The 20,590-nt window shown below is 35.0% G+C and overlaps 1 protein-coding gene across 1 annotated transcript in view; it reads left to right on the top strand.

Moving 5' to 3' along the window:
* Positions 1–20,590, top strand: part of LOC307185497 (uncharacterized protein) — a gene marked incomplete at its 3' end in the record, with an annotated part of 133,056 nt that overhangs the window by 77,191 nt on the left and 35,275 nt on the right. Inside the window, exon 2 of the mRNA XM_079919812.1 lies at positions 7,215–7,246. Within this exon, the coding sequence (XP_079775938.1) occupies positions 7,215–7,246 (32 nt within the window). The remainder of the gene's footprint in view (positions 1–7,214; positions 7,247–20,590) is intronic.

The following is a 20,590-nucleotide window of genomic DNA, read 5'->3' as shown; positions in this document are numbered from 1 at the left end:
TGATACAGGTATATGTTCTAAATCAGAGAATTCTAATCACTGATGATTTGAAGTATGATACTATATATTTACAAATATTGCGCTAAGGGCCTACAGTTATTCTGAATACTAATTGAATGGATTAGGCATGTTTTGAATTGCAGGTCCACAGTTTCAGTTATTTTTAGAAGACTGTAAGTCCTTATTTTCATACAATATTGCCTTATAGGTGAGTGATAGTGGTATCAGAACATCTCTCTTTCTGAATATTCATGAAGCATTTTTTACTTTCCCTGGCAAGAAGAAAAAAGGGAAATATATTATTGAGGAAGAGACCTCATTGAAACTGAGGTGTCCTGATTCAGAAACAGTCTTCAATGACAAAGAACTTGCTGTTCTCTTCAGTAACAAAAGCAAAACTCCACTGAAGACCTCTAGACAAAGAAACAGGGTATAGAAAAGACGAGACTAGGTCAGTGAGGGTTGTTTGCTACTTCATTTTTTTTTTTTAAGATTTTTTGATGTGGACCATTTTTAAATTTTTTTTATTGAATTTGTTACAATATTTCTTCTGTTTTATTTTTTTTCGGCCCGGAGACATGTGGGATCTTAGCTCCCCAACCAGGGATTGAACCCATGCATCCTGCATTAGAAAGTGAAGTCTTAACCACTGGATCGCCAGGGAAGTCCCTTGGTACTTCATGTTTAAGAAGCAACTTAGAGTTCTTGAAAAACTATTTTAGATATTTGGTCTTTGAATAACGCAGACTTGGGTCTAAATTCATGCTCCAGCGCTAATGAGATATGTAAACTTTGACAAATTATTCAAGTTCTCAGTCTTTGTTCCCTCATTTGAACAATGGAGATAATAGCATCAAATTTTCAGGGTTGTTTTGAGGTTCTGACAGAGACCTGACATATAGTTAGGACAAGGCAAATGTATGTTCCCTTACCTGCATGCTTTTTAGTCCTTTGACTGTTGGTAAGAATAATAGCTGAGAGACATTGCAGTAGTTTCCTTGCCCTGCATCTCAGCTGTCAGTGAGGCAAAGCTATATAAATCTGTGGTCATTAGCATTTATTTCTGGTTCTGTGAATCCATAGAGTATCTTAGAATTGCTTTAACTACCTGCCTGATGAACCGTATCCCTATATCCCTTCTGTTCACTTTATTTTCTCTGCCTCCTTAGCCTTAAGCAGTAAGAGAAATGGGGAGAACAGAAAAGCAAAATTTCTATTTTATAAAGAGGGGTCCATCCTACCCACTTTATGCTCAGATTCACCATTCTCTAGCCTCACAGGGACTGAGGGATTGAGACTCTGTTCAGTTTTGACTTTGGGAAAATTTAGAGGACAGAACTTATCTAATGAGTAAAGCAAAGCCATATACTAAAAAGATAGCAAACCATTCTTCTCCATAAGGTAGTTAACATTTTGAAAACAATTTATTTGACGGCACTATTGTATATAATCATAAACCAAGTCAAACAAGATGAGCATATGCACATTGTTGAACTGAGTGGGGAAATGGCTTTTCCAGCAGCAACACACCTGTGTAACAACATCATTTCTGGGTAAATAGCTCTTTTATTGCTAATTAGAATTGAGTTTGAGATACTGTTTTGAAGCTCCAGTCAAGAAGCCCAGCTATTTGCACATCCCTGACTGAAGAATCACGTTCCTAGAGTTGGAAAGGTCATTCTCTCATCGTGTTTTGTTAATATCACACCTGCTGAAGAAAAGGAGAGCCCCTGAAACTATGGCCTTAATCCTCAGCAAATATGGGGTGTTGGATATCACAGTGAGGGAGTCCCAGCACACAGTCCCTTTACTCAACTTTTTCATAAAGAGAAATTCATTTCTTAGCGTGCTAACTGTAGACTTTGAGAAAGCCTGGGGGCTCGTATTATAGATTATAACATAATTTGCTCCACTCTGCTTACTACATACAATTCTTGGGATGTGTTTTTGCATCAAGAAGAAAGCTGTTATTAAGCTCTCATTTTACCTTTGATCTAAAGTCCTGAGTCCTATGTCCTTTAAGGATTTGAGTAAGAAGTTTAAGAAGCAGTGTAAAAAATAATAATAAGATAAACCAACGGACTTTTAAATGCTATTGATTTGAAATCAGTTGGCATTTAAATCTACTCCACAGAGAAACACTATCCTTATCAAAGCAATGCTAGAATAGAGCTGAATCAGGTGCAGCATGAATTAACTCCTGCACTTTATGATCTTTTTCACAGTGTGAAAAGGACATATCAACATTAACGGAAAGAATAGGGGAAAAAAGTAAAGGAAACATCTCCAAGTATAGATATTCAAGCTTTTCGTTTTACACATAAAACAACCAAGGTAATCAGTGAGAATACATTGGTTTCCATAGATTATACTGCTTGGTTAATAAGTAATAGACCTGGGATGAGATTCACATCTCCTATTTTATTTGCAATAGAGTTTCATACACTGGGCTATCCAAATTTAAAAACAACAGAGGAATAAACATTTTCTCTTGGTATAGATCTTGGTAAATATTTTCAGCCAAGCACTTGAGTAGAATAAAGAGCAAAACCAATCATGTAGTAAATTAGTGGAAAAAGAAAATGTGTGGGTTTCTCCTAAAGAGAGAAGAGGATAATTTACCCGAACTAATAGAATCCATGTATAATTTGAGATTCTCTGCTTTTTCTTCACAAAATTCCACTAGTATTCTTTGAAAAATAGTTGTACTTGGAAAAGCATTATTTAGTTAATCAAGACACCGTTACTGCTAAAATTGGATGTTATGATTACTAATGTATCATGGTTGATCCCCGTTTATTTCCTTTTATGTACATTATTCTGTAGCAAAACAGCTTTAAATAGTTGTGGTTATAAAAATGGTAGGTCATAAATTGTAACTTCAACACAATCTCTAAAATTTGAATTTTAATAGTGTCATGCTGATATAAGGAAAACAAAAATATTAAAATTTTCCTATGGGAAGGCTACCCTCCTGTGGCTTGAGTTGGTACTACAACTGTTTACCTTTTTTCAGGTCTGGATCCTTACAATGGGAATTGGAATAGGTAGACTTGAGAGCTAAAAATTACCTTAACGATATTCTTATAAATTCTACTAATCTAGTAAAGTAGTATTATTTTTAAGGTATCGAACCAGAGTCCTGGATATTCAGTAACATTTGATTACTAATATTGACTACTTTGAGATTTTTAGCCTTAAGAAATGAAACACTAGCTAATTAATATTTAAAGTTGTCCATCATGTTCACTACCATATTATTAATTAATTCTTAATTTTAAAGCTATAAACTTATGTCACAATAAGCTAAAATTCATGCCTCACACTAGCAGCCTCACAACCACCAAAAATACTCAATGTTAATAATTAGTTATTCCAGCTATTAAGTGTTCAAAATGTCACAAGTTAAATTACAAATTTCATGCTGTGTGAAAATATTACATAAAGTCAGTCGTTTATCTGTTCAAGTCCAGTGATACTTAAGAATATTTTTCAAACAAGGATTAGTTTCTTCCCGCTAAGTGGAGGATAAGTAGTTAGGGAATTTCTCAGTACCAACTTAAACCTTGTTACAAATTTGAAATTTTGAGATTGCTTAGAAGCGCTCATTTGTCTGAAGTCAATTCTCACATTGATGGAAGAAAAAATACAGTGATCTTGCAGTCTGTTCGTACCCAAACTCTAGCCACAGTGGTGCCATGGCTTCCTGAGGTTTCCCTGCTTCCCATGAGGACAATACCTCCATGCCTTTACACTGTGTAGTAAATTAACAGTAAAATAGTAAAGTCAGGATGAAAGGTACATAGGAATGCCTTTGAATGCTAAAGGATGCTCTAAAATTTTATCTTTATTCTTACTTATGTGGTAGCTTAGATTATTGTTTGGAAATAGTCACACCATTCCCTCACGTCCATAGGAGGAGTATACTTACTCGATCGTGGACATTGATCTTAAAACTGTGAGTGTCTTGGAACCACTGGATGTCACCACACATAATGGGGCATGAGCCTGATTGTGCTTGGGAGTGTTTGTTTACTCACTTGCTCCTCAGTCGTGATCATCATAAGAAGTGCTTAGTTAGCCTCACCTGCTGGTCCCAGGAGGGCGAGAGGCATGCGGAGCACAGCCTACCTCTCCTAACTAAGCCCAGCCTAGATCCTTTGACTCCCAACTGTCACAGATTTCTGATTTAGGTAAAAGCTTATTATTGTATGCTGCTGAGATTTTGTGGCTTTTTTGTTGCACTGCATACTGTGGTCAAATTTAATAGAGATAACTTTATTTCTCCATATGGAAAATATCTGATTTATAGTCATATAGGGACAGTACCTACATAATTGTTTCATCCATTTTCTTCATCTGTATGAAACTCACTCTTTTGATCCTTGGAATCAAATAAATGTCACCTTCTCAGAGGACAGTTTCTAACTACTCTGTCTAGACTCTCTCTCACCAAATAACTATTTGTTTCATCAACTTGTTTATTTTCTTCATAACAATATTATTTTAAATTTCAATGTTCTTATTCATTAATTTATTTTCAAGCCCCAAGCAAATATAAATTTTATGAAGGTAAAATCCTATCTTTTTGTTCCCTGCTATGTCTCCAGTTTCTACCTCATATAATTCTCTCATTAAATACTTTTGGATGCACAAATGAATGATTCATTCAGTCCATTAATACATCAATCAGTTTCATTACCTGATCTGGTAGACTCCCACTTCAAACATCACTTAAAAAATAAGTCATCATTAGTTTTAATTATCTCCATAACTGTTCTTTCATTTCACCTGTGTGTCAACTGTAAAGGAGCCGGTAGTTGAGGTGATAACGAATTATTCTCATGCTCTGACTTCGGCATATATATATATATATATATATATATATATATATATGTATGTATACACACACACACGTATATATATACATATATACTCATATATTCATATATCTATAATATTATAAAATATTATACATATTCATATATATCTGGTTTCTTCTTCTCGTTATATTAAACAAATAAGAAGAGAACTCTCCTTAACATTGATGTCAAGCCTACATCCTTAAAATCAGAAATCCAAAACTATTCCCTTGCCATTTTCTGTGTGTAAGTTGGGTCACATGTAGTAATTATATTATTTAAAAAAATTTTTAGGCAAACAATTTTCAAATTGATACGTAAGTTTTATGAATCCAGGAACAGAAAATATTTAGTGAAGTAAAATGAGTACAGCACCCCTCCCTGGCTGTACTCCAGCCCCTCGGGGGTACCTGGCCACCACCCACGTGAAATTAGAAATGAAAAAGGAAGGAAGGGAGAAAGGAGTAAAGTGTAGAGATAAAAACAGAGGAAGAGAAAAAGGAGAGAAATAAGGGAAGAGAAGGGAGGCAGGAAGCAATGTGCCATGGATTTTGGTAAATTCTTTCTGTTACATTTTAGGTCCTAACCCAAATCTTGCTAAGAAGAGGATATATAACATGAGTCAGGCCTTGAAAGATGGGTAGAATATTGATAAGCTGATAGGAATGGGAAGGTGTATATGTAAGTAAACAGAAGATGTATTTGGGAGATGATTAATGAGCCACCTTGAATGGAAAGGCAGGATCACATCTCTCCTTATCAGAATACCCAAATGTGATCCACAGGAAGCCTTGAAAATATGTATTGATGCTAGTTACAGGCTGAACAGAGTCCTCCTCAGAATTCATATGTTGAAGTCCTAACCCCCAGGACCTAAGAATGTGACTATATTTTGAGATAAGGCCTTTAAAGACGTAATTGAATAAAACCATTTGGGTGATCTCTAGTCCAGTATGACTTATAAGAAGAAACAGAGGGGAGACCATGTGAAGACAGCAGGGAAAGATGACCAACTACCAGCCAAGGAGAGAGGCCTCAGAAGAAACTAACCTGCTGATACCCTAATATTAGACTCCAGAATTGTGTGGAAATAATTTTTGTTGTTTAAGCCACTCACTTCTATTTTCCTACCCCCCACACTACTCTCCATTCATTACTCAGCACCAAGTGTTTTGCTTATTGTTTTTGTTGTTATTGTTTCTAAATCAAAGAACAGATCATGTCACCCCCCTGCCTATGTCCATCTGGTGACTCTCTTGACAAACAGAATAAAATCCAAACATCTTACCTTGAGTGCTAAGGCCCTGCTGAACTGGCCCTTAGTATTTTTCCTCACCTCATCCACTTTATATTCCATCCAACACATTCTGGACATATTGAATTTTTCCCCCTTGTTTCTCACAATACTAAATGTCTTTTATTTATCCTTAAGGGCAGTGTACTAAATTTGTATTTGTTGCTTTTCCTCCCAGGTTTTTATAGGCACTTTTTCATTATTAAATTCTCAGTGTTAAGTGCCAGCCACATTGTCAGAGAATTCTTAAGTTAAAAAAAAAATCTGTCTCTATTCTTCTGGTTGCTATCCACCATGCTATGCTATTTTAGTTTCTTCACGTTTACTTATTTTTGGGGACATCCTCTTTGAAGACAGAGACTGTAACTGTTTCATTTTGTGATTTGTTATCAGTGGCTAGAGCTGTGCTACCCAAATTTGTAACCAAATGAAGCTATTGAGCACTTAAAAATGTGTTTACTACCCATTAGAATGTGCTGTTAGTGTAAAATACACACCAAATTTTGAATGTTTTATATAAAAGCATGTCAAATTTGTTAATAATTTTATATTGAATCAGATGTTAAAATGAAAACATTATGGACATATTTATTTAAATAAAATATATTAATACACTTATTTTTACCTGCTTCATTTTACTTGACCATGGCTAGCAAAAAGTTAAAATTATATATGTGGCTTGTAATTGTGGCTCACAAATCTATTTTTTTAATTACTTTATTGAAATATGATTGACATACAAAATGCTGTATAAAATTAATGTATAGAACTTAATGAGCTTGGAGATAAGTGTGCATCCATGAAACCATCACCAGAATCTATGCTGTAAATGTATCCATTATCTTCAAAAGTTTCCTTCCACTCCCTTTTTGTATTATTATTATTGTGTGTGTGATAAGAATACAACATAATACCTACCCTCTTAGCAAATGTTTAAGTATTCAATACAGTATTATTAACTATAGGCACTATACAGTAGATCTCCAGGATTTATTCATCTTGTAAAACTAAAACATTGTATCCTTTGACTAATACCTCCCCATTTTCCTTCCCTCTAGGCCCTGGCAACATCATTCTACTCTCTGCTTCCGTAAGCCTGACTATTTTAGATTCTTCATATAAGTGGTAGCATGTAATATTTGTCCTTCTGTGTCTCTCTTATTTCACTTGGCATAATATCCATTCATCTGAAGACAGACATTTCAGTTGCTTCCATCTCTTGGCTATTGTAAATAATGCTGCAATGAACATGAGATTGCAGGTATCTCTTTGAGATCTTGATTTAATTTCCTATGAACATATACCCAGAAGTAAGATTGCTGGATCACACGGAAGCTGTATTTTTAATTTTCAGAGGAATCTCTGTAATGTTTTCCACTGTGGCTGCACCAAGTTACAGTCCCACTCATAGTGTCCAATGTTTTTCTTTTTTTCTCCATATTCTCACCAGCACTGATCTTTTGGTTTTTTGATAATAGCCACCCTAAATGGTTTGAGGTGATATTTCATTGTAGTTTTAATGTGCATTTCCCTGATGATTAGTGACGTTGAGCATCTTTTTATATACCTGTTGGCCATTTGTGTGTCTTCTTTGGACAAATGTCTGTTAAGTTCCTTGTCCATTTTTTAATGGGTTTATTATTATTATTTTTTTTGCTATTGTATGGTAGCAGTTCCTTATGTATATATTGCATACTAACCCTTCCTCAGATATCGTTTGCAAATATTTTCTCCAGTTCCATAGGTTGCCTTTTTATTTTGTTGACAGTTTCCACTGCTGTGCAAAAAGCTTTTGAGTTTGATGTAGTCCCACTTACTTATTTTTGCTTGTGTTGCCTGTGCTTTTGGTATCATATCTAAGAAGTCATTAGAAAGATCAATGTTAAGAAGCTATTTCTCTGTGTTTTCCTCTAGGAGTTTTATGCTTTCAGGAATTATGTTAAATTTTTTTTTCAATTGGGTTTATTTTTTCCAATAAAGGTCCAGTTTCATTGTTTTGCATGTGCCTATCCAGTTTTCTCAAAAACATTTACAGAACAGAGTATCCTTTCCTCATTGTGTACTTTTGGGGAATATTCAAAGATTAGTTGAGCATATATGCATGGGTTTATATCTGGTCTGTTTGTTTTGTTCCATTGTTCTATACATCTATTTTCATTCTAGTACCATACTGCTTTGATTGCTGTAGCTTTATAATACAGTAAGTCCCCCTGCATATGAACCTTCAAGTTGCAAACGTTCAAAGATGCAAGCATGCCCCTGTATGCCAGCTGTTGTGCTGTACTACTGTACTTTTCAAGGTACTGTACTGTAAGATTAAAAATGTTTTCTTTATTTTTTGTGTTTGTTTTTTTTTAATGTATTATTTGTGTGAAAAGTACTATAAACCTATTACAGTTCAGTACTATATAGCTGACTGTGTTAGTTGGGTACCTAGGCTAACTTTGTTGGACTTATGAACAAATTGGACTTATGAATGTGCTCTTGCAATGGAACTCATTTGTATGTAGGGGACTTACTGTATATTATGAAGTTAGGAAATGTGATGCCACCAGCATTGTTCTTCTTTCTCAAGAGTGCTTTGGCTATGTGGGGTCTTTGGGGTTTCATGTGAATTTTAGGATTTTTTTTTTTATTCTGTAAAAAAAATTCCAGTGAAATTTTGATTGGCATTACATTGAATCTATAGATCATTTTTGGTAGTATGGGTATTTTATCAATACTAATTCTTTCAATCCATGAACATGGAATCTCTTCCCATTTATTTGTTTATAATTTAATTTCTTTTATCAGTGTTTTATAGTTTTCAGTGTAGAAGTCTTTCACCTCTTTAGATAAATTTATTCATAAATATGTTATTCTTTTTGATGCAATTATAAATGGGATAGTTTTCTTAAATTCTTTTCAAATAATTCATTGTTCGTATATAGAAATGCAACTGATTTTTGTATGTTGATTTTGTATCCTGCAACTTTACTTAATTAGTTTTTTAGTACTAACAGTTTTTTCATTTGTTTGTTTTTTTGTTTTTTGTCAAACCTTTAGGGTTTTCTATGTATAAGATTATCTCATCTGTAAACAGAGACAATTTTACTTCTTTTCCAATTGGTATACCTTTTATCCATTTCTCTTGCCTAAGTTCTCTGGCTAGGACTTCCAGTACTTTGCTGAATAGAAGTGGCAAGAAAGAATGGGCATCTTTGACTTACAGATATTAGATAAAAAGTTTTCATTTTTGTTTTCAATGAGTATCATGTGAGGTATGGGCTTTTCATATACGGCCTTTACTGAGTTGAAATAACCTTTTTTTTTTTTTTTTTTTTTTTAGTAATATGCAGGGTTTTACTCTTTTTTTTGAATTTTATTATACAGCAGGTTCTTATTAGTTATCCATTTTATACATATTAGTGTATATATGTAAGTCCCAATCTCCCAATTCATCACACCATCACCCACCCGCCCCCGCCACGTTCCCCGCTTGGTGTCCATACGTTTGTTCTCTACATCTGTGTCTCTATTTCTGCCCTGCAAACTGGTTCATCTGTACCATTTTTCTAGGTTCCACATATATGCATTAATATATGATATTTGTAGAGACCTGGGTGGATCTAGAGACTGTCATACAGAGTGAAGTAAGCCAGAAAGAGTAACCTCCTTTTATACCTAATTTGTTGAGTTTGTATTATGAAGGGTGTTGAATATTGTCAAACATTTCTTCTGCATTTTTTGAGATGATCATGTTATTTTTATCCTTCATTATGACAAAATGGTGTGTCACATTCATTGATTTGCATATGTTTCACCACTTTTGCATTCCAGAGGTAACTTCCACTTGGTCATGGTGTATGATCCTTTTAATGCACTGGTTTTTTTAATAAATTTATTTTATTTATTTATTTTTGTCTGTGCTGAGTCTTCGTTGCTGCATGTGCTTTCTCTAGTTGCAGCAAGCGGGGGCTACTCTTCATTGCAGTGCGCAGGCTTCTAACTGTGGTGGCTTCTCACTGTGGTGGCTTCTCTTGTTGCGGAGCATGGGCTCTAGGCACACGGGCTTCAGCAGTTGTGGCTCACGGACTCTAAAGCACAGGCTCAGCAGTTGTGGCACACAGGCTTAGTTGCTCCGCGGCATGTGGGATCTTCCCGGACCAGGGCTCTAACCCATGTCCCCTGCATTGGCAGGTGGATTCTTAACCACTGCGCTACCAGGGAAGCCCTTAATGCACTGTTGAATTTAGTTTGCTAATATTTCATTAAGGATTTGCATCTATATTTATCAGAAATAGTGGCCTGTAGTTTTCTTTCCTGGAGGTGTCTATATTAGGCTTTGTTATTAGGATGATGCCAGCCTCATAAAATGAGTGTGGAAGTGTTCCTTCTTCTACTATTTTTGGAAGAGTTTAAGAAGTATTGATAGTAATTCTTTAAATGTTTGGTAGAATTCATTTGTGGATTCGTCTGGTCCTGGACTTTTCTGGGTTGGGAGGTTTTTGATTGCAGATTCAATCTCCTTACTCATTATTGGTCTATTCAGCACTTCTATTTCTGTTTGATTCAGTTCTGGTAAGTTGTATTTTCTAGGAATGTCTCAATTTCTTCTAGGTTGTCTAATTTGTTGTCATACAATTGTTCATAATATAGTAAGTCCCCTACATGCGAAAGAGTTCCATTCCAAGAGCGTGTTCATAAGTCCAGTTTGTTCATACGTCCAACAAAATTAGCCTAGGTACCCAACTAACACAATTGGCTATATCGTACTGTAGTGTAATAGGTTTATAATACTTTTCACACAAATAACACATAGAAAACAGACACAAAAAATAAACATTTTTAATCTTACAGTACACCACTTTAAAAAGTACAGTGGTACAGTACAACAGCTGGCATACAGGGGCTAGCATCAAGTGAATAGGCAAGAAGAGTTACTGACTGGAGGAAAGAGAGGAGGTGGGAGATGGTAGAGCCAAGGATTGTCAGCAATAGGAGACGGAGGGCAAGCTGCAATTTCACTTACACCTGATGTTGATGGCACAGGTTCTGGTTCCTTGCTGAATTCAATTCTATCTACCCTCTGGAAAAAACGATCCAGTGATGTCTGGCTATGTTTTTAAGGGCTATTGGTTTCTCTTATAAACTAAGAGAGGCTTCAGCTTCATATTGCCGGAAGCATTGCCACCAAACAATAGAGTTAGCCTATCCTTTGCTGCTTTATAGCCTGGCATCAACTTTTCCTCCTTACTGATGTAACTTTGGTCTGGCATCCTCTTCTAGTACAGTCCTGTCTCATCCACATTAAAAACCTGCTCAGGTAAATATGCGCCTTTATCAATAATTTCTCAAAGCGTTTCAGGAAGTTCCCGGGCAGCTACCATATCTGCACTTGCGCAGATGCGCCCTCTGATTCTTCACCGTGTTTCTTCTTCAAGTCTTCATAAAGGCTTTTAGCTTTCTCTTGAATCAGCATTAAGCTGAGCGGGACTCGACGCTGACGTTGATCCTGCATCCACACACTGAGTTTCTCCATCTCCTCCATCATTTTTCCACGCTTCTTCAATATTAATGTCAGCACAGCAGACTTCATGTGTTCCATGATCTTGTTCTTGTCCTATAGAATCATGTCAGTGGTTGAATGATTCATGTTATAAAACAAGTGACGTCTACCATCTTTTTGCCTCGCCTCACTCTCAATTATTTTCACTTTTTTTCCCATCGTTGTCGCTTGGTACTTCTTAGTAGTACGAGCTATATCACCACTGCTTTTAGACTTGCTTCCAGACACCCTGGGCTTGAAATAAAGATACTGTACTACTGTACTCTATACAGTACTGTACCGTAAAGTAGATAGAAGCATAACCACTTGTAGAGTACGCACACACGTGACAATGTATACCAGACACATGAACTAATTTACGTGATTGGACATGCAAATGCACGTTCACATCTTTGAAAGTCTGAAACTTGAAGCTTCATATGTAGGGGACCTACTGTAGTCTCTTAAGGTTTTTTTTTTAAATTTCTGTGGCATCATTTGCAATGTTTTCTCTTTGTTTCTGATTTTGTCTTCTTTCTTTTTCCATTGATTAGTCTACCTAAAGATTTGTCACCTTTCCTTATCTTCTCAAAAAAATCTTTTTTTTTTTTTTTTGCCACACCACGTGGCACATGGGATCTTAGTTCCCCGACCAGGGATTGAACCCTTACTCCCTGCAGTTAAGAAACCACTGGACTGCCAGAGAAGTCACCCTGCTGTAATCTTTATTATTACCTTCCATCTGGTAGTTTTGAGCTTAGTTTGTTCTTTTCATAGTTTCTTGAGGTGTAAATTTAGGTTGTTTATTTGAGATCTTTCTTCTTCTTCGATGTAGGTGCTTTCACATTATGTTTCTACCACATAGCTGTGATCTCATACGGTAGCTGGGATATAAACAGTTTTAAAGAAATAGTCATTGTTTGATAAGAGCATTCTAGTTAAGGCCAATAATTGCTCTAAAAGTTTTACGTTTTATTTTCACAAGTTTTTCATGAAGGTACTTTTTATAACTCTACAAATGAGGAAACAGAGGAGAGCAGATTACTTAGTATATGGAGTTCGAATAATTGCTTGAGGAAAAAATGAAAATAATAGCTGGAGATATATGCAACACATTTTAATAGTGATAATCTCTAGCTAGGTAATTAGTGATTTTTTTAATGTGTACTTTTTGGCATTTTCCCATGTTTTCTGCAAAGAGCATATACTTTTTAATGTTATATATGTGTACATGTATATATGAAACAAAGCAATAACTAAGTAAACTAAGTAATATTAGGAGCATGAAGACAATGGCTTAAGAAAAAAAACAATATTATGCCCATAAAATTGAAGGATATTCTACAAACTAATCTCCTTTATTCTAGTCTCCATATTTTTAATCAATGCTAATAATAATAATTAGTATTTATCCTACCCTTATTATATACATGTTAAAATTTTAACTCTTCCCTGAAGGCACGCTTCTTCCTTCTTGCTTTTTAATCCTGTTATATTTCTCAAATACTTAACTTATATTAGTTCCTTAGAGTTAATACTGATTAGGTTTTTCTTCCCTCACTTTAAATGAGAAGGCTAAGACCTTCTTTAAAAAAATAAATAAAAACATCCCTGGAGTTTGCAATTACATGGAGCAGCTTTAATTGCTTTTCTTTTCTCTCTTTTTTAGAGTAAGTATGTGTGGTTTGTTCCCTAAGACACTCTATAGCTTGATAGAATTATTCCTGCTTTGAAAGAAAAAGAATCCTCTTAGCAATAAATGCAAAGATTATCATCAGATAAGGGCCATCAGGTGGCATAACAGAGAAGGCATTTAACAACTCTTTTGCCATATGATGAAATTATCCTTTAAGAGTTTCTTCTTGTATTGGACTTTCATCAAAGCTGAGAGTACATCAATCTCAATATTTTAAAAAATTCTTTGCTTGTATTACCTTGGTGTTTCACCTTTTCAAAGTCAGTTCAGACAGAGTTCTCTCTGCTGCCTTCCATAAATGTACACGTTTATGCATGTGTAAATTAGACCTTCTTTTGCATTTTCATGCACTTGTGAAGTAAAATATATATTAAATAAGAAATAGCATTAGTGAGATTATTAATGACTGGCTTTGAGGTCCCATTCTTTCCTCCTTTGCTTTCTTCTTTCCTATTAATAAATACACACACATTCATTGCCATATATATACATTAATATATACAAACATATTCGTATTTTTATATATACATATATGTGTAGAAAACTTTTCTTGAAGTAAAAACTTTCATAAATGGCGTTATTTAAAAAGTAAATATAATCTTAGCAAAAGCAATTTGTTTCTACCTAAGTCCTCCCAGTATCAATCATCCTTTTTTTCTTTACTGAGTAAAAGAATGACCTGCTGCAGCTTGCAACACATCAGTTTCCTGAGATGAAACTTATTAGAATAATAATATGATGAATTTTACCATTTCCGTATGTCCAATCAGTCTGTTCATTGTCTGAGAGCTCACCCGATGACTAAAGATGTCAGTTGTTTCTCCCCAGGTTTTTCCAGTAGCCTGTGCTTTAATCCAGCTGCTGCTTTGCATTTGAAAACTAAATCAGCCTCAATATTTCATAGTCTTTTTGATCTTTGGTTTTATGATAATGAGACTTTGGTTAAAGAAACCTCTATTCATAGAATTTGAACAGATTTTAGCACCTGTTAGCAGGTGTAAAAAAAAAACAAGTGCATCATTTAAATTCTCCTATTCTTTTGAATTTGCTTATCTATAACTAAAACCATTTTGTCCATGAAAAGTGCTCTAGAAAAAGAAGGCAATTCTTATGCATTTCTATTTCTATTTTATTATTGTATATTCCTTGAATTGTTAGATTCTTTTCTATAAATCTCAATCTTTCCATCTCTAAAATGGGGAAGGAGGATAGGAGAATTAGTTTTGTTGAGTCATCTAATGGACATTTCTATAGTAGCATAAAGACTTACAAATCTGTTTATAATACCAGTGTCACTATTGCAGTGAAAATAACAAAATTTGGAGTCCAAGGAGCAATGTGCAAGCCGAGTTCAGGACTTAGTTACCAGGGGACACAGGGCATTGTATTTTTGAGGTTCTTGTTTTATAGCTAGCATTCTATATGTCAATGTAAGTAACTTGTTTTTAAAAGTTGTTCAGCTAGAAAAATCCATGGTATGTTATTATTAATTATGAAAGAGTCCCCAAATAAAACTTTAATGAAGTTATTATAGGAAAATCAAGGACCTTATTTTGATTTTCTTCTTTAACATTAAATGAAGAGTTCTTCACTAGAATTGCAATTGCAAAAGCATAATCATTTAAATATATTCAATACATATTCCATTAATGAAGTAGTAAAAATTTTTTTGATCAAGACATATTTATAGCATTTCATAATTCTTTGTTTTCTAACAAATCATTGGAATGATCATGGTATGTGAATTATTAGTAGAGAAATCTGAGTATTGTTTTCTATTAAAAAAGGAAAATAGAAAGATCTCTATTTGTTAGAATACTTAAAAAATGGAAGTAGGAGAATAAGATTTGGTCATGGAGCAAAAAGCTGACAGTAAAATGTAAATAGATATTGTCTGGGGCTGGGGTGGATGGAGAAATAAGGTGTGCCAGGAATAGAAAGAGATGGATACATATTTTCTTTCCTTCCTTTTTTTCTTTTCTTTTTTTTTTTTTAATGTTTAACTTACTGGCAACTTTGCAACAAATGCCCACTTCACAAGTATGTCTAAAGATGCATAGCTATGTTTTTGAAAAATGTACTGATTTAAGAAATAATCTTCAAACTGGAAGTCTATCTGCATCTGTATCACAACATTTAACTTGGCTGAACCCACCCTCCTATTTGACATGTAATATCTCACTTTATTTGCACAATATGCTCCCACTTCATGCTTTCTTTCAGAGTTCTCTCTCAGGCTTCTTTACCAGTTCTTTAGGGCCCAGTTCCCAGCTTTTTTTTTTCTCATTTTACACATTCTCTGAAAGATAATGCAGTCATTCACAGAGCTTAGTTGTTATTACTTAGGAACAGCCCCAATTTTGCATACTACTTGGGCTTTAATTGTTTATATTTAAGTCTTTGTGGCTGGTTTCAGAACAAATTTGAAAACAATCTGTCACAAAATAGGGGGAAAAACATATTTCTGAATAGATTTAAATCTTAGGACAAGAATTATACTTAAGACATTTGAGAATGGTTGAAGCAACAGTGGATGTTATGGAGAAGAATAGATTTCCAGAGAAATGACAGGAACCTTCAAACATTTTAAGGCAGTAATTCTAAGAGAGAAAGAAGAAGCATATATTTCCCTTAGGTGCTTTTAAAATCTGAAAATGAGAGAAGTATTTTCAAACTGATAATTTTTTAAATCATATTACTTATTGTGAAATTTAAGATATTAACAAAATGACTCAGAAGATTTTTGTTGTTGTTGCTGTTCATTGAAATTGGCCATAAATTTAGAGTTTGAGATACCTGCCATATATTATTGGAAGAAGAACTTGAATTTTCTACATGTCGTAAAAGTCTCTACCTAAAACCTTTGTTTGGAATCTACAGTGAGACAAAAATTTTATAAGCAAAATGATAAATTGTCTAACAGTCTATGTAAAGAGTGAAATTTTTTATTAGATACGTATATATACTCCACCATTGAAGGTATTCCACCATATACCAACCATAAATTATGTAATTTTTTCTATCCAAGTGGTTAAGAGAGAAGAAATTAGCCTACATTGATGTCGTATAGGAAGAGGGCAGTCTACAACACAGGCGCTAGTGGACTGATTTTGTCCTCACTGTTCATAATTCAATCGTCCAAGACAAATAATAGGAAGGTATATTTTAGAAGAGATATTAGTGTTATAAATGTAGAGTCTTTGTAACATAGAGAAAACATGATTACAGGACTAAGGATTTGATCTGTCATTATTAAAACCCCCATAGAGGATACTTCCTATGCTTTTTCCATTAAATTTTAAGTGCCTCTTTAAAGCTAGATTTTGTGTTTGGCATGTAAACAATGACAGAAAAGCAAAATATAGACCCTGCCCTCCAAGAGTTTACCAAGATATTGGGTAGGGGGTAAGATGAATTAAAAACTTACAATGCAAAGAAACAGTCTTACTTCCTTAAATGTATTTAAATGCAGCATAAATGATGAAAGGTGTTTTTCATATGTACTCTTTAACGGAAACACACACACGCAAATTCTAACTGTAGTTGTGTATGTGTGTATAGGGATGTGTGTGTGTGTGTGTGTGTGTGTGTGTGTGTGTGTGTGTAGGGAGGATCATAATGTATATACAGTTAGAATCTTAATATAAAATTGTGTTGGGTTAAGAGTTTTACAGTAGCTATAGTTTTACTTCACCTTAAATTGGAAAAATTCCCTGTCCCTAATGAAAATTCGGATGACAGTTAAACTCTAGTAACCCTGTTTGTCCTGAGAGTTTTATTTTGCTGCAAACTTACAATTAGGGTACATATTGCAAAACTGCAAGAAGATGCAAAAATATTTATGTATATGCATAGAAGAATATATTAAAAACAGGATTAAAAAATATGCATAATGAATTAATTCCATGGCATCGAGTTTCAGAATACGTTTAAGTCAAAGGCTAGTGATAAATTTTGGAGTACTTATTATTGCAGGTTTCCCTATTCTTTGAGTATATGAAGAATTCAAAATATTAATTCATATTAAATGTTACATTTACATTTTAAGGTAATTTATTTTTAATAATGTTTACAAGTTTCAAAATTAATTTTCAAAATCTAGTGTAATAAATTAAGAAATTGGTACAAATAGTTGTAGGTGTTTTTTATATAGAAATCTTCTTGTAAACTGCATTAGGTTCATCTGAGAGTAACCAACAACCAAGATAACTGTGAATTAATATACATGTTTAATTTTTCTATTATAAAAGTCCAAGAGGCTTTATTAAGGACCAATTACAAAATCAAAAGGAAGGAAACACTTTTACAAATTTACCTAGGCAAAAACTGTGGTAAATCTAGAGGAGAGATTCTAACAGTGCCAGACCAGAAAATGATGAACATAATTTTGTGATAACTCAGGTTAAATTACAGGTCTGTGTGACATTCTAGATATTCTAGATGCAATGAGCTAGCTGAAGCAGCTGACTAAAGCTTAAATCCTACCATAAATGAGACAAAATTAAATTGTGATGCCAGAAAGCCCTTGAGAAAATGCAGAGCAAGGAATTCAAAACCATAAAAAGAAGACAATGTTGAGTGGATTTATCATATCACCATCTTACTCATCATCTAAATATTTTCCCAGGGGCCTGAAGTCACTCCTTTCATCAAGATATTAAGAGAAACATTAACAAAATGAGAGCAAGAATTTTTTAAAAGTAACTATAATGACTTTTCTCTGTAGAGCAGGGATGAAGGTAGAAGATGCTGAATGAACTGATGGTGGGGCAGATAGTAGCAGCACTAACTATTCAGGGGAAATGTCATGCTTTTCTATAATAAGAAGAAATTTGGAGGAGTAATTAATAATATTAAATGGATCTATGAGCTAATTGATTACAGGGTCACCAGGACCAATAAAAAAGGAAAGCCAATTAATTCTATTTGAGCTGAATAAACAACTACAATTATAATTTAAAATATAAGTCTGGGAAGTATGACATTAGCAAGATGGCAGACTAAGAAGCTCTAAGCCCCCCTTCCTCCATGGAAACAACTAGAGTCTGACTTTAATAGTTTTATAAGAGTTCTAGAAGTTAGTCAAAGATCTACAGAAACCAAAGAAATGCCCCATGAAGAAAAAGCCTCCTTCATAATGGTAATAAATTTTGTGGTGTTTATACTTGCCCTTTTTCCTCCCTCTCCCCAGCATGGCATGGTTTGGGGGAATCAGTGACCCAGTTCTCAGTACCCTTCCTAAGACCAGAGAGATCAGCATGGATGGAATTTGCAATGTTGTAACCTGTTTGGTTGTTGCCTGTGTGATTTGTTTCTATGTCACCTAACTCAAGAATTCAGATGTTCAAAAGTGGCATAGTTAGATCTCAGGCTAAGAGAAACTGTGGTAAGCAGCTGGCATTGCAAGGGGAATACAGACCCGTAGATGTTTAGGCCAAGAGATTACTAACTGAAGAATACAACAGCTGGATCCCTAAGCAAAAGTGCCATTAAGGCTCTTAAGGAAATTAAGGCATTTAACAGCAACTGTGTATATGGAGGAATCAGGTTAAAAAAAAGCACATGGGGCTTCCCTGGTGGCACAGTGGTTGAGAGTCCGCCTGCCGATGCAGGGGACACGGGTTCGTGCCCCGGTCCGGGAAGATCCCACATGCCGCGGAGGGCTGGGCCTGTGAGCCATGGCTGCTGAGCCTGTGCGTCCGGAGCCTGTGCTCCGCAACGGGAGAGGTGACAACAGTGAGAGGCCCGCGTACCACACACACACACACAAAAAGCACATGTAGAGGCCCAGGGAAGAGTCATGCCCAGAAATGCCTGAGAAAACCTTAAGCCTTCACTTATATGAGGTACTAGGGTAGTCAAATTCATAGAGACAGAAAGTAGAATTGTGGCTAATAGAGACTTGGGGAAGGAAGTGATGTCGAGTTACTGTTTAATGAGTATGGATTTCAGTTTGGCAAGATGAAAAAAGTTCTGGAGGAGGATGGTGGTGATGGTGGTACAACAGTGTGAATGTACTTAATGCCATTGAACTGTACACTTAACAATGGATAAATAAAATGGTAAATCTTATGTTATGTATATTTTACCACAATGAAAAGTCTACCTCTGTTGAAAATAGCCCTCCCTTGAGCCTTTGTAGTCATTGCAGTCATACCATTCCAAGATCTGGATTACTTGCAGACTCAGAGTTTCTGCAATAAAGGTTAGTACATATAGCTTGAAAAATAACTATAATAAAATCATAAATGTGGGCCACAGATATTTCATCTAGTCACCTCTAAAGGGTCATCTGTCAGGTAGCTCATAGGTTATTGCACACTACCTGTAATCTAAAACTAATGCTGGTGCTTTGAATCCAGACCACCACTGTAGTCCACTTACTGGTCAAAATGGATACTCACTAAGTTTAGGTGATGAGTGGGTTTTTACCCAAGCCTGTAGTACAATAGAACTACAGATCCACAGACCTATGTTGTTTTTATTTCCCCAGTTTCTTCATATATAGTTAGAATAATTATACTCAGCAAATGGGGGAATTTCTACTTTGTGCCCTGTTATTTGGAGTGAGGGTTGTATAGTAAGAATATTAGAAAGCTTCGGATCTCACTCATTTATAAAAATAGTAAGCCAAATGCAAAACTACATCCCTTGTGATTTTGCAGAGATTATTGCCATACTCAAAAATTTTAAAATACAGGGATGGGGATTCCCATTACACTCTCATTTAACTTACCTTTTCAGTAAGACAGGTGGGTCTTGGAAGAAGATAGTGGGTTAGTGTACATTACACCAAGTGGTGTCTTCCACTGCGGCTGTTGTTCCAGATGTGATCTCTTTACCAGAGTAAATCAATACAGCCCCTGGTACTTGTTATTCAGCCCTTGTAATTTTTGGTAACATTTGTGTGATAGATCATTACAATAATGGCTCCTAAGAAATCACACCTCTCATATCCATTACTTTGTTAAATCCCTTCATTTGTTAACTCTGGTCTTTACCATTGTGCCTTGCTTAGGCTAATGGGATAGTAGCAAAAATGACTCAAGAGGCTTGACAAATGCTTGTGCATTAGGGTTTGCCCTCTCTTGCTTGTTGCTTTTGAAAACTAGTTATAATGCAAAGAAGCTTTAGCTAGTTTACTGGAGACATGTGGCCCAGAGAAAGGCCAGCATCAATTTCCATACATGGCCATAAAACTGAACAAAATT

This window comes from Stenella coeruleoalba (assembly GCF_951394435.1).
Source record: "Stenella coeruleoalba genome assembly, chromosome: 4".
Lineage (NCBI taxonomy): Eukaryota > Metazoa > Chordata > Mammalia > Artiodactyla > Delphinidae > Stenella > Stenella coeruleoalba.
This window is presented reverse-complemented; position numbering and strand designations above follow the sequence as displayed.